The sequence below is a fragment of the Petaurus breviceps genome, unplaced genomic scaffold, assembly GCF_028583685.1.
Source record: "Petaurus breviceps papuanus isolate PSGF00001 unplaced genomic scaffold, PetGlider_PUasm1.0 125, whole genome shotgun sequence".
Lineage (NCBI taxonomy): Eukaryota > Metazoa > Chordata > Mammalia > Diprotodontia > Petauridae > Petaurus > Petaurus breviceps.
Genome location: NW_027185653.1, coordinates 5,260,828 through 5,274,710, shown reverse-complemented (window position 1 = coordinate 5,274,710; position 13,883 = coordinate 5,260,828). Strand labels below are relative to the sequence as shown.

At 46.0% G+C, this 13,883-nt stretch overlaps 2 protein-coding genes across 9 annotated transcripts in view; both read left to right on the top strand.

Moving 5' to 3' along the window:
* The window catches only part of PLAA (phospholipase A2 activating protein), a 33,130-nt gene extending 29,265 nt beyond the window's left edge, over positions 1-3,865 (top strand). Inside the window, exons 12-14 of the mRNA XM_069090322.1 lie at positions 1,501-1,602; positions 2,902-3,069; positions 3,262-3,865. Coding sequence (XP_068946423.1) covers positions 1,501-1,602; positions 2,902-3,069; positions 3,262-3,827 — 836 coding nt within the window. The 3' untranslated portion in view covers positions 3,828-3,865. The remainder of the gene's footprint in view (positions 1-1,500; positions 1,603-2,901; positions 3,070-3,261) is intronic.
* A 256-nt stretch (positions 3,866-4,121) lies between these two features.
* CAAP1 (caspase activity and apoptosis inhibitor 1) overlaps positions 4,122-13,883 on the top strand; it is a 103,890-nt gene continuing 94,128 nt past the window's right edge. The window contains exons 1-2 of one of the 8 annotated variants that reach the window (XM_069090368.1): positions 4,122-4,236; positions 10,987-11,193. In XM_069090368.1, the coding sequence (XP_068946469.1) occupies positions 10,990-11,193 (204 nt within the window). In that variant the 5' untranslated portion in view covers positions 4,122-4,236; positions 10,987-10,989. Of the gene's footprint in view, positions 4,259-4,719; positions 5,023-5,117; positions 5,339-10,986; positions 11,194-13,883 lie in introns of those variants that run through there. The other 7 variants (XM_069090342.1, XM_069090385.1, XM_069090395.1 and 4 more) reach the window with 7 other exon arrangements.

Genomic DNA, 13,883 nt, shown 5'->3' with positions numbered 1-13,883 from the left:
CCCTTAGTTTTTTAAAGCCACATTGCTGGTCTTCCACCATCATTTCCCATAATGTTTTGTAAATGAATTTATCCTCTAGACCTGTTTTGCCCATAGCTGACGGATCTTTTTTCTTTAGCAAAGAGATTGTGCTTGCTGGTTTTCACGGTGTGGGGGGGGGGGAAGTTGTCTTTTTGGACTCTTCATTTTCGTGACTTTTGTCAGTTCTCTAAGAAATTCTCATAATCACTGTTTTTACTTTTGTCCGTTTGCCTTTTTCAGAAGCAACAACTTTTGGTTCGTTTGTAGCTGCTGTAAATTGCATGCAGTGTCTTCTCACCTTTTCCCTTCTGATGTGATGATTTAAACTTTCGCATTAAGTTGTCTGTACACTGAGCTTACACTTCAGTAACCGGACGTTTCTCGTCTGCTAAGATATCAACTTCATTTTAAAAATTCTGTTTGCCTATTGTGTCCAATGCCTCATCACTAATAACAAAGAAAATATAGATAATTACCTAAGTTATAGATTGCAAGCTAGAAGAGTATGAGGTTTCTGGGTAGTATATGTGTCTTTTCAGCCTTTAAATTCGTAATTGTGAAAACGATTTCCAATATAGTTTTTACTGTCCTCCCCTATGGCCACCTTCATGTTGGAGTCACCAATTATCAAGGTATGTTATATTGACTTTAGTTTGAAGCATCTTGTCAAATTCTTTGTAGATTTTCCTTACCTCATTCCTTATCAATTACTGTGCATAAGCTGGATTTACAGTGGTCTTTTTGGTTACAATCAGATTACTGGTAAATTGTGTTAGTAAAATAGGCTTGGAGTTTGTAGATTTATCTCTCTGAATGTAAATGGCCAATTAAAAATTTATCAAGTATTTATTAAGTGCCTGGTGTGCATGGCACTTTCTTAGGCATGAGGAATTAAAAAAAGATGTAGAACATATGGTTTTTGTCTTAAAGAACTTTCCAGTTTTTTTGAGCTAGAGGAGACAATACACTAAGTGATCAATTTGCTTTTCTGCTTTCCTGTGGTATCTCACATTCTTTCTAATGTTTATAGTGGCTCAGGGGTCCTGCCTTCCACTTTTTAGTACCCTAGGATGTTTTTGGTATCAGGAGCGAGCTAAATCGATTTAGAAGGGAAAAAATCCACAGACGGTGGAGTTATCAGGAAAGGTTTCTTGAAAATAGTAGTAGCTTTCTGTTTCACATTTATTTTGTAATCTATTAATATATAGTCACCTTGAAGTCACACATTATACAGATGTCAAAAGTGTAAGCAGCAGAGTGGCTCTTCTCTATTTCTATTTCTTTCCCAGTTCATTATTAGAAAATATCATGTAACTAATCCATGATAAGCAAATGGTCTCTTAATATTTATCAAGTCATAAAGATTTTTGAAATAGTCTTTTCTCATTCTTTGAGCAGTTGAAAATTTGAATTTGGGGAACTAAAATATTGCAATGAAAAACCATTTTAAAAATCTGTTTACAATAATCTTTTTAATAGGTAGTGGTGTCTTCCAGTCAGCTCCGTTTAAAACACTAAATATATATTTTCCCAAGAAGGAAGCTGTCACATTTGACCAGGCCAACCTGACACAGATATTGGGTGAGTGTGATTTTATCATTAAATTCAGTAGGTATTACTAAGCATTTTGCCTTAGATTAATCTAGTGATTCTACCTATTTTGAAAGTATTTGTTAACTTAATCAAGTTTACTTATCCTCACAATGACTACATATTACAGGTGGTACTCTATAAAAATGGCCATGAGGGAACTAAGGTTGATAATTTTTTTTGAGAGTCAGGTCCCAAAGATAGTCTGTGGTCACCTATCTAGCAAATATCTTAGGTGGGATTCAAATTCAGATCTTTCTTGGCACTGGATCTAGGATTTTATACCTTACTATGATTAAAAAAAAAACCAGTACAAATGAAAACATATTTACTTTTGGATTTGTTAGGGGGGGAAATAAAAATAGACTACTGATTGAAGGAAGTTTATTTTTTCCTCTTAGATCAAACCTGTAGTTTCTATAGGTTCAAAATACAGAGGTAGGGTGCAGTGAATAGAGCACTGGCCCTGGAGTCAGGAGGACCTGAGTTCAAATCTGGCCTCAGACACTTAACACTTATTATCCATGTGACCTTGGACAAGTCACTTAACCCCAATTGCCCTGCCTTCTCCCCTCCAAAAAAAGGCACACCCCGCCCCCCAAACAAATGAAAGTACAGAGGTAGAAAGCAGAACACTTTAGAAGTTGTTGGGACATGATGGGTAGATGACAGGTATATGAAGTTCATTCCCCTAAACCATCCTCCCTCTTCCTCCCCAAGATTTTTATTCTTTGCCATGGACTGGATGAACTCCAAGGTTCTTTCCCTTCCAATGTTAAAATCTTATGCATGATTCTATGATTTGTGACCCTAGATTGCTGTATAATTAGCATGTAAAGACAATTCCAAGTGACTTTCTGGCTGTTCATTCATTCATTATTTTCTCTTTTTTTTGCCTTTTGGAGGGCGGTTGGGGTCGAGTCACTTGCCCAGGGTCACAGGGCCAGTTTTTGTGTGTGGGTGTTCAGTGCCCCCCTGACTCTGGGGCTGGCGCTTTGCTCACTGCACCGCCTGGCCGCCTTGCGGCCCTGTGTTGTGTCTGTTTTCAGAGGCAGCCTTCTGTCTCTAAGTTGGTTACAGTGTGAGCATGAGGTCAGACTTGTGCCTTCATAGCCTGCTTTAGAGTTGGAAGGCATGTTGGAATTCCTTCTGGTCTCTAAGGCCTTTAAAGACTTGTTAATAAAAGATTCTTTAAACTAGAAGCTTGTCAGAGACCAAAGCCTGCACAATAAATGCTCTGCAGACTCGTGGCGAGTGAGGGACGCGCCTTAGCTTTCGGTCCTACCGCAGGTAAACTGAAGGAGCTGAACGGGGGCGCGCCCGAGGAACAGAAGCTAACGGAGGATGACCTGGTCCTCCTGGAGAAGATGCTGTCCCTGACCTGCGGTGACGGCTCCGCGGAAGGACCCACGGCTCAGCAGCTGCAGACCTTGTGGAAAGCCGTGCATTGGCCTGAAGGTACACAGAAATCTCTCAAGGGGAAGCAGAGCAGAGCCTTAGTGGCTTAGAAGGAAACAGGTGCCATATTTATATATAATTAGATGTCGGGGTCATGCCCCCAGCAGGGAGGGGCCTCTGCTGTGGCCTGGGGCCCCCCCGCGGGCCCGCCCTCACGCTGACCGCCTCTCTCTCTCTCTCCCCCGCCCCCAGAGATCGTCTTCCCGGCCCTGGACATCCTCCGGCTGTCCGTCAGGCACCCGGCCGTGAACGAGAGCTTCTGCGGCGAGCCGGACGGCGCCCGGCTGGGCGGCCGCCTGCTGCAGCTCCTGGGCCCCGACGGGAAGCCGGCCAACCAGCTGCTGGCGCTCAGGACCCTCTGCAACTGCTTCGCGGGCCGGGCCGGCCGCCGGCTCCTGCTGGCGCGCCGGGAGGCCTTCCTGGCCCGGGCGCTGGAGCTGCGGGCCGGCGCCAACAGGAACGTGCACGTGGCGCTGGCCACGCTGGCGCTCAACTACTCCGTGTGCCTGCGCCGGGGCCACGGCCCGGAGGCCAAGGCCCACTGCCTGTCGGCCGTCAGCGCCGCCCTGGAGGCCGTGCGCGACCTGGAGGCCACCTTCCGGCTGCTGGTGGCCCTGGGGACGCTGATCAGCGGCGACGCCGGCGCCGCGCAGCTGGCCCGCTCCCTGGGGCTGGGCTCCCAGATCAGGCGCTACGGCTCCGTGTCCGAGCCGGCCAAGGTCAGCGAGTGCTGCCGGCTGCTGCTCGGCCTGCTGTGACGGCTGCGCCCCGCAGGGGGGCCGAAGATGGAGCCGGCGCGTGGGCGGCGGCGTGGGACCTGGAGCGGGGGGGGGGGGGGGGGGGGCAATAAAGAGCCGTTCTTGCGTCGACCCTGAGCTGTGCTGCTTTCCGCCAGGTCTCCGAGGCTGGGGGAGGCGGAGCAGGGGCGTTACGCACGGCGCCGAGCCGGAGCCCTTCCCCCTCTCGGCCCCCGCGTGGGCCCGCCTCCGCCACCACCGCGCACAAAGGGCTGCTGTGAGTGAGGAGGCGGCCCTGATTTGCAGTCACCATCTTCGCACGGCCGCCGCTGAAGTCGGGGAGGAATCCCGGGGCGGGGACGGCCGTGCGCCCGGCCCGCATGGGGCATGAAGGGGCGCCACGGCCCCTGGTCACCCGAGACAATGGAAGGTGACAGCCCGGGCCCCCCCAGGTGCGTGAGGGCGGCTGGGCGGACCCCGAGGGGGAGGGCCCACCCTCAGCAGGGGGCACGAGCGGAGGCAAAAGCAGCCTCTGAGGCTCGAGAGACCGCAGTGACGCGCGTCCGCCGGGGCGCTCCCAGGGGGCTCCGCACAGCTCCACAGGCCGCGGGGGGGGGGGGACGGGACCGCAGTTTCCCGTCACGCGTCCCGGCCCCAAGACACTCGGTGACTCGGAAGACAAACATTTCCTGAGGGGAGGGGCGCGGGGCACAAAGCGGATTATCCAGGAGGGCTTCGGGTCCAAAAAGGGCGGGCTTATTTTTGTTCCGGAGGCCATAGGGAGCCGCTGCAAGCTCCTTGTGGGAGTGGCGTGACTGAGGCACTTGAGGGAGGAAACGTCCTTCCCCGCCCCCGAGAGAGCCGGGCCGCCAAGCCGCCCCGCTGGGGCCCGCCCACGTCCGAGCGTCCCCGAGACGGCCGGCTCCCGGAAGTGACGAAAAGGCCTGGAGCTGGCGGCGGAAGTGACGTCACAGGCCCGCCCGGTGTGCTTCCGGCCCCGGCGAAGGGGAGGAGCGGAGGCTTCGCGTCCCCTCCACTGCCTCTGTCGAATGGTCCCCGCGGCGTGGACATGACGGGGAAGAAATCCTCGCGGGAGAAGCGGCGCAAACGCGGCCGGTCGGAGACCGCCATGGCCACGGCGCCGATGCCGGCGGGCGGAGAGCGGCGGAAGCGGAGGAGCACGGAGTCCGCCAGCCTCCCTGTTCCCCAGCCGCAGGTGGGCGGCCCCTCCCCCTCCCCCCCTCCTGCCCTCCCCCGGCGGGGGAGCTCTGTGGCGGCCAACGGCCTGGGCGGGGGGGGGGGGGGCTCCTCTCTAACATCCCCAACCGCCTTCTCCCTCCGCCCTCTTCCCCTTTGGAGCCGTGACTTGTCCACGGTCACACGGCCATCGCCGCGCCTGTTCTTCCCCGAGTGCCCCTTCCCAGAGCGCCGTCCTTGGCTCCTGCGCCCCCGCTCCGGCTTCATTGTAAGCCTTGTCCGCGTCACACGTGTTCTGGTGCTCCCCGTTATTGGGCGGCAGAGGGGGCGCCCAGGTGAGGCCGCCGGGGGGGGGGGGGGGGATCGAGGGCAGGACTCACCCTGCTGGCCTCAGTTTACTCATCTGCAGGGTGAGCTGCGGAAGGAAGCGGCCGGGGGCAGCGCCAGAGGCAGCCCCGGATGGCACCGAGGTCAGTGACATTTCTCGGAGGAGCCCGAGGGACGGGATCGGAGGCCTGATCGGGCATCTTGGCCCCCCGACCTCCCAGACCGCAGGCCACTCCGTCTTTCTGTTCCTCGTCTTCTTAGATGGTAAAACGGGGTCTTGACCTTCCCGCCCCAAACCTGGGACCCTGAGGACCGAGTCTGCAGGCGCCATGTTTTATCCGGGTCCGCGTTTGATTTAGCTAGTGGGCCAGGTAAGGACGCAGAGGGTCAGCTTCTCTGCACTCCCAGCGCCAGGCGTTTCAGAGGCTTCCCAAGCGTTTCCTGAGTCGCTGAATGACTCTCTGTGAAATTGCTTCATGTAGGGTTGTCAGTTTAGAAGGAGTTTTTTATCACAGCGTTTCTGAAGGACTTGCCTGTGTGCCAAGCGTGACTGAGCACAGAGGATGCGGATAGCTGCTTTCTCTAAGAGGAGATGCTGTGGGCAATGGTGGCCAAAGAAGGGCTATATTGGTTCGGAGAGTTTCTGGGGTAGTTCAGCGAATCTTTGGGAGAAAGGATTGACGCTGTTTCTCCTAGGCGCGATGGCAGATTCACTGGATGATGGTTCCAGACGGGAAGGAGATAGATAGAGGAGAGTGGTTAACATGGATGAGCCTGCCAGAAAACAGTGAATCTTGTCTGGAGCAGATTCTAGATGTAGCTTAGAGAAAAACAATACTTAAAAAAATGATTCTTCGTATGACTATATTTAGCGAAGTACAGCTTTCGCCTACAGTGAGTACACACCTCCCTTTTCTTTGCCTCTTTTTGGAGGCCAGTTGGGGTTAAGTAACTTGCCCAAGGTTACATAGCTAACTTTTTGAGGCCTGAACCGAACTTGGGTCCTCCTGACTCCGGGGCTGGCGCTTTACTGGCTGCACCACCCGGCCGCCCCAACACACCTCCCTTTTCTTCTCCGGGTTATCATCCTAAGGTGAACTAGCTCAACTCTACAAACACCCCTGCTCTCAAACCCCTTTTTCCTCTCCTGTCACACCTTGCCAGGGGTAGATATCTGGTAGATAAATCCATCTGTCTTTTCCTTTTCATGCTCTGATGAAAGGACTTGAAAGAAATCACTAGGTCCTCTACAGATTCACATGTGTCTTTATGGATTACAAAACTCTGTATAAACATTGGCTCATTTTATCCTCACCGCAAACTGGGGAGGTAAGTGCTATTATCATCCTCATTTTATAGAGAGGGAAACTGAGGCAAACAGGCTCAGTGACTTTTTCAGGGCTACATATATATCTAATAAGTGTAGCATTGGTTCAGATTGATAAGTCCAGACAGTCTTGTGCCTTCACTACAGCAAGATTCTTCCACACTCTAGTGTGCTGTTCCACACTCTAATGGTGATTGTTACAAGCCTGTTTTTGTCTCTGTAAGTGTTACCCGGCATCTACCTCTCCCCACCAAACCGAGGCCATTCAACCAGAACTCTTATCTCAAGATGTCTTTCTTCCGCTGTCTCTGCCTTCATTCTCGTCTCACATAGCGATGACCTTCCTCCTTGCCTAGGCTGACCCACTCTGCATGCACCCTGCATCACATTCTTTTCTGTCTTCTACAGTAGATTGGCCCTGTTATCATCCCTCCGCTCTGATCTTCATTCTCAACCTGTCTGCTGGCTCCTTCCCTGCTGCGTGCTGCCTATACCTTTCCCATCCTTGAGAACTGCCTACTTGATCTTGTCATAATTATTGTCCTATGTCCCTTTTCCCCTTCTGAAGTAAATTTTCTGAGAAAGACATGAACTTCCATTTCTTTTATTCTTACTCTCTTCAAAACCTCCCATCTTGCATTCCACTGAAACTACTCAAACACTAACAGCAATTTCTAATTGCTAGGCCAATGTTCTTTTCTCAGGTCCTCATCTTTGACTTATCTGTAGTGTCTGATCCTCTTAGTCATCTTTCCCTCCTGAATTCTCTCCTCTCCAGGTTTCTGTAACACTGATCTCTCAGTTCTTTTGTCTATGTCACTGTTCCTTCTTCATCTCCTTTTTTTTGGATCTCCTTCAGAGTTCTGTCCTGGTCCCTCTTCTACCTCTACACTCTCTCACTTGGTAATTTCATTTTCTCCTTTAAGTTAATTTATCATCTCTTTGTGGATCTTTCTCAGATCTAATTCCAGCTCTAAACTCTCTCCTGAGCTCCATTCCTCTGTCACTGTTTGCCTTTTGGGGCTGTACGTCCCACAGGCGTCTCAAACTCAACAAGTCCAAAATAGAGTTCATCTTTTTTGTAGATCCTCCCCTCTTCTGAACGCTTCCTGTTTCTGTCAGCAGCGCTCTGATCCTTCCCGTTACCCAGACCTACAGGCTCGCCATCTGTAATGTAATATCAAGCAAAGGCAACTTCCCAGGTTCAAAATACCAGCATAGGTACTCTCTATTTTATTCAGTAACAAACCCAGAACAGAGAAGATCAAAACATGACAGCATTCAAAATACAGCATTTACTAAGTGTGATTAAATAATCTCCAAGGCCTACCCCACCCCAGGACTTTCCAATCATTCAATCAATTACAAAGTCTCTGTTCTAAATACTTCTCCACCCCTAGGCTATACCTTAATTAAGTCCACCACAAAGCCCCTCTTCTCAAATGGAGATTAGTTTCCAAACATAAGTAAAATACATTCATTTGCTCAACCATAGAACACAAAAAGGTCAAAAGTTCCCCACCCCTGGATCACAATTGAATCTACCCCAGAGTTACATCAAGTTTAAACACAGCACTTAATACCCAAATGGAGGTCTTTTCTTCATCTTGACACGAGGCAAGTTCTCAGCAATCTTAGTTCCTGGAGAGACAAGGCTTAGCAAGGCCATAAGATACATTGCCAGTCCCTTCATGAATTTATCCTCTGTCTGTAGAACAGCCCTAGAACCCCTGAACACATTAGCAAAGCCCTCTCCCAGGATTTCTGTAAACATACAACAAGAAAATCCTTCTTCAGGGCTCCTGAACCAACAGAAAGGCTCCCAGACCCCTGCAACAACAGTACTGTCCCTCACCAGTGGACAGTATTCATTCTGTCTGCAGGACAGTCTCCAGACCCCTGCAACAACAGTACTGTCCCTCACCAGTGGACAGTATTCACTCTCTGTCTGCAGGACAGTCTCAGGCCTTCTTAACCAAATGCCAGGTTCCAGGACTTCTTCAACAGGACAGTCTTTCACCAGTGGACAAATCTGGCAAAATAACATCAAAACAGACAGACAAAGTACCAGCAAAACAGCCATGTCTCCTCAGTCCTTGGCAGCTCAGGGGGCAGGTCTCAAAAGTCCAGGGCAATTCAAAGCGGCCACCAGCAATTCCCTTAGTCTCTCTCTCTCCACGAGGTGCAGCTACCAAAAAAAAAGATCTTCCGCCTCTCTGCAGTGTCTCTCCAAATCTCCGTCACCAGCTCCTCCCACTTCAGGACTTTCTTTTCACATCAACAAGCCCATCCCACAGGTGGGATTAACAAACTCTGGGTTTTAATACAATCAATTTGAAAACCAAGCCCAATACAGGGGAATCTCCACATTCCATTACTATCACACCATCTGGCTCAGTTCCTCACTCTCACGTATCTAGCTGCCTGCCACATGGTGTTCATTTGGTGACAGGATGGATGGAGGACTGGCCTGAGTTCAGGCTCACCAGCTGTGTAAAATGACGATGATAGCAGCACCCACTTTTCAGGGTTGTTTGGAGGACCAGATCAGGTAATAATCCTAAAGCATGTAGCACAGTACTCGGCACGTTGATTTTCTTCAGTCGTTTTAGTTGCTTCAGATTCTTCATGACCCAGTTTGGGGTTTTCTTGGCAAACATTGGCATGGTTTGCCACATCCTTCTCCAATTCATTTTGCAGAGGAGGAAACTGAAGTCAACAGGGTCAAGTGACTTGTGCAGAGTCACCCAGCTCGAAAGTATCTGAGACCAGATTTGAACTCAGAAAGATGACTCTGGCTGATTCTGGCCCAGCACTTTATCCGCTGAGCTACCTACCTACATGAGCCCTGGCACATGTACATGCTGGATCAGTGTTAGCTTTTCTTCTCCCACCTCCTCAGTTTTGTATGCATTCCCTTCTCTTCACTCACACAGCTGCCAGCCTGGTTCAGGTCCTCATCATCCCTCTTAGCCTGTCACAATCACCTGATTGGGCCTTCTAGATTGTCTCCCCTCTTCATTCCGTCCTCCATTCACCTGTGAGAGTCATTTTCCTAAAGTGTAGATCTGACACGTTAACCTCTGCAACTCTGTTAATGTCCTGTTTTATCCAGGATAAAATTTAAAATGCTCCAGTATTTAAAGCCCTAAACAACCTGACGACTCCTTACCTTGCCAGGTTTTTTTTACTTTATTGTCGTTTACGAATTCTGTGTCCAATCTCTCTGTCTACGTCTGGTCTACTTGCTATTTATTGAATATGATATCTTTGTCTCTGTATCTTTGTACTGACCGTCCCCATCCCTGAAATGCTTTGCCTCCCTCTCACTTGGCCTCCATCAAAATGAGCCTAATTTCTACATTGTTCGCAGGCCTTTCCCAGGCCCCTCATCTGCCTTTCTCCCTGAGACTGCTTTCCATGTAGTGTGTGTAGGTTCATGTATACTTACACATGTGCATATGTATATATATCTTGCACATATCTAGTTATTTGCATGTTATCTCTTCTCATTTCATTGTGAGCTTGTGTAATGGCAATGTAAATTTGAAGATCTTTCCTGCCCCTAGGCTAAAGTACACCTGGAGTCTGGGGTGGGAGGCTTGTTTTTCAGTAGATGCTTTTTGATTGGCCAGTGGGTCAATAAGGTTGTTTCATTCTCTGAGCCAGGAGAAGACTATATAAGCCCTGATGTGTAGCTTTGTTTTGGGGCTCAGTTTGAGAAGTGTTCTGTGATTTGATCTGGATTCTGGGAAGCTGTTGTCCAGAGCCCCCCAGCTTGGAAAAACCCAGATGTTGAAACCCAGATGTTGATTTGGTATGGATGTAATGGTTACACAGTTTGGAAATCTGTCTACTTGATCTGTTTCTCTGACTTGATAATTCTGTCTGTATACTTTGAAGTTCAGGGTGCTGACCTCTTTCCCCTAAACTAGGTAAACGATACATATTTGACTGATTAAAATAAGCTTGTTAACCCATTTTGAGTTGCTTTCCTTTATCAAAGCAGATCCAAGAACCTGTGTGAGCAGCCACCCTACGGACGCTGGGGTGCTTGCTGCTACAGCTTGAGGGCAGGGCGCAATTTTGCTTTTCTGTGTTTGTTGGTCAATTGACTTAGAGTAATTAGCTTCTTTAAATTTTTCTCATTCCAATGGGAGATTTACATGTAGTTCAGATGGTAAGGCACATTTAAAATTTTTTTTTAATCCAGACTTGTGATTTTACAAGTATAGAGACCTCCTGGTTAGGAAACACACCCTCTTTGATGTGGTATTAAAGCATATCAGCCATTTGTACCTCAACTAATCTAAATCTTTCTGATTTCAGGAAATGAAATGTCCATTGCCATCTGTGGAAAGAGAGAAAGAAAAAGAGGTAGAGGAGCCTAGTGATATTGAAGAAGGTGGATTGGATCTCACTGTGTCACTAAAACCAGTTAGCTTCTACATAGCAGATAAAAAGGAAATGCTTCAGCAGTGTTTCTGTGTCATAGGAGAGAAGAAATTGCAGAGGATGCTTCCTGATGTCTTAAAGGTGCTGAAATAGATACTTTATCAGACTCAGAGCACACATGGGATGAGTAAGCCCTCTCGTTTTGAAAAAAGTAAAAATCCTAATTTTATGTCTTTTTCCAGAAAGGGATGGAGAGATACTGCTTTTGCCAGAGCTCTGATACCTTCACTTACCCGGTTACGAGTTTTTTCATAAGTAGGGCTCTTGAGAATGGACAAGAGTTAATCTTTCTGAAAAAGGATTTTTAAAACATTTAAGAAAAAAAAACATTTAAAACATTAAAATACATTTAGACATTTTGTTGTATGAAAATGGTTGGTTTGAGGATGAGAGCTTTGGCTGTGCGTAGCTTGGGCATTTATGGAATCTCTAATGTATAAAGTAATCATCCAGAATGTAAATGCTAGTGTATAAAACCTACAGTTGTGTGTGGAATCCAGTGTACCCTTTGCCCAATTTTAAGAAATCAGTTTTATATAGTTATATAGTTAATGAATAGAAGATTGAGATATGCAGATAGCATTATTTCCATGTTATCTTGTTTTGGAAAATATTAACGTTTTTTTACACATTAGGTTTGTATTTGCCAAAATTTCCACACAATTTCACATTTATGAAAAATACAAAATTTTGAATTACAAACCCTTTCGAGTGAAAAAATTACTTACTCTCTTCTTTGCCAGATTATGACGGTAATAAGTCATAGTTATTATAACTTTGAATAGTTGGGTTTGAGATAGACTACTTACTTGCTGTGTGATGAAGACAATTTCTTTGTGGGGATAATCTTAGTGCTGTTATAAAACCAACGATGAAACCCTGTACATTTAACAAAACAAAAGCATGTTCTAAATGTACAGTGATGTTGTTTTGAGGAATTGAGAGCCAGTTATAATTCTTTCAAGTAAAAGAAGATAGTTGGACTTCAAAGAAAAGTAGGAAATTTACCAAGAAGAAAAAAATTTGTTGCTGAGCCTAGATAAAAATTCGTAGTAAATGGTAGTGCTAGATTCAGATTTCTTAGGCTATCAGGACGGACAATAACCTTAATATCTATTTTTAACTTGGTAATGGTATTTCTTAAATGAAAAATAAAAAAGCACATAGACTAAATAATGGAAGTTAATTGTAAATCTGTAATCCAAGGAAGGTGACTGCCCCCAGGCTCATAATGAATTCCTATATTTTGAAATAATATGTATAATTTTAAACTTTTTTTTTGGTCTGCTGAAGAGAACTCATAGTCTAATTTTATAAAAGTTTATTCAAGAGTCATTATGTTTAAAAAAAAAAATTTGTACTTTTAAGACCCAGGTTTGAGTCAGTTTGGTCAAGCAGTGTTACATTGAGCACTAGTGAGGCAGTGCAGTCTAGTAGAAAGAGAATTACTAGATTTGGAGTCAGAATATGGGCTCACATTTTATCTTTGCTACTTCTTGTTTAATTTTGGGCAAGTCCTTTCTCCTCTCAGGGTCTCTGTTTTGTCATTTGTAAAATTAAGAGGGGGGATTGGACGAGATCTCTTCAGTTCCCTTTTACCTCTGAATCCTATAAATCCAAGTTCCTTAGCCTCTCTAAGACTGTTTCTTCTGTCCGATGGGATTAATAGCATTTGTATCACTTATCTTACAGGAAATTGTTTAGTAAGCTAAATGTATGAATAATGTGTAAATGTGAGTTGTTATTGTTATTAGTTTCATCATCTTCTATTGGCTATGGGGAATCATATAAGCCTGAACAGGCAAAAGATTTCTACTTAACACATACTATAGCCTATCATCACTTCTAAATTTCATTAATTTGCATTCCATTAATTTGGAATTTGTGATAATTACACTTCATTAGATTCTAAATGAAAAAAGTTGCTGAATAAATGAATATAGAGGAAATTCTGATTATACCAAAGTCTGTATACACTGCCGTTCATACCTTTTTAAAGCATCACTTTAGTTTGTATTCAGTTGTTATTTAAAAATTTTTCGTGACAAAATGTAAAATATATCAACAAACATGAATATTTTAATATGCAAAAACAGAAAAGAGAATTTCATGTGAAACTCAGAATTTCTGTTATGTAGGTTTTTAAAAGCATATGTAAAATTTACCACTGTAATAAAGTTTGCCTGCTTTTTGTGTCCTCTTCTGAACTTCCTCTTTTCTCTTTTATTTCTTCAATGTTTTGTTGATGTTTTTTTCTTTATCTTTACTTTTTTTTTTTTTTTTTATTTTTTTTTTTCCCCCCCCTTTTTTTCTTTTTTTTTTTTTTTTGCCTTTTGGAGGGCAATTGGGTTAAGTAACTTGCCCAGGGTTACACGGCTAGATTTTTTTTTTGTGGGTGTTAAAAGTGTCTGAGGCTGGAACCGAATTCCGTCCTCCTGACTCTGGGGCCAGCGCTTTACTCACTGTGCCACCTAGCCACCCCTTCCAACTTCCACTTTCTTTCCACTACCTTTGTAGAGAACCTGTCTCGTTACAAATATAGTCAAGTAAAGCAGGTCAAGTCATTGACTCTATCTGAAAATTCTATCACTTTGCACCCCATCCACCTGTCTGCCAAGAGATGGGAAGCTTGCTTCATTAACAGCCTTCTGAAATAGTGGTTGGTCACTTGCATTGAATAGAATTCTGAAGTCTTTCAGATTTCTTTCTTAGGTCATTATGGTCATTGCACCAATACTGTTCACTTCATTCGACATGAGTTTACATAAATT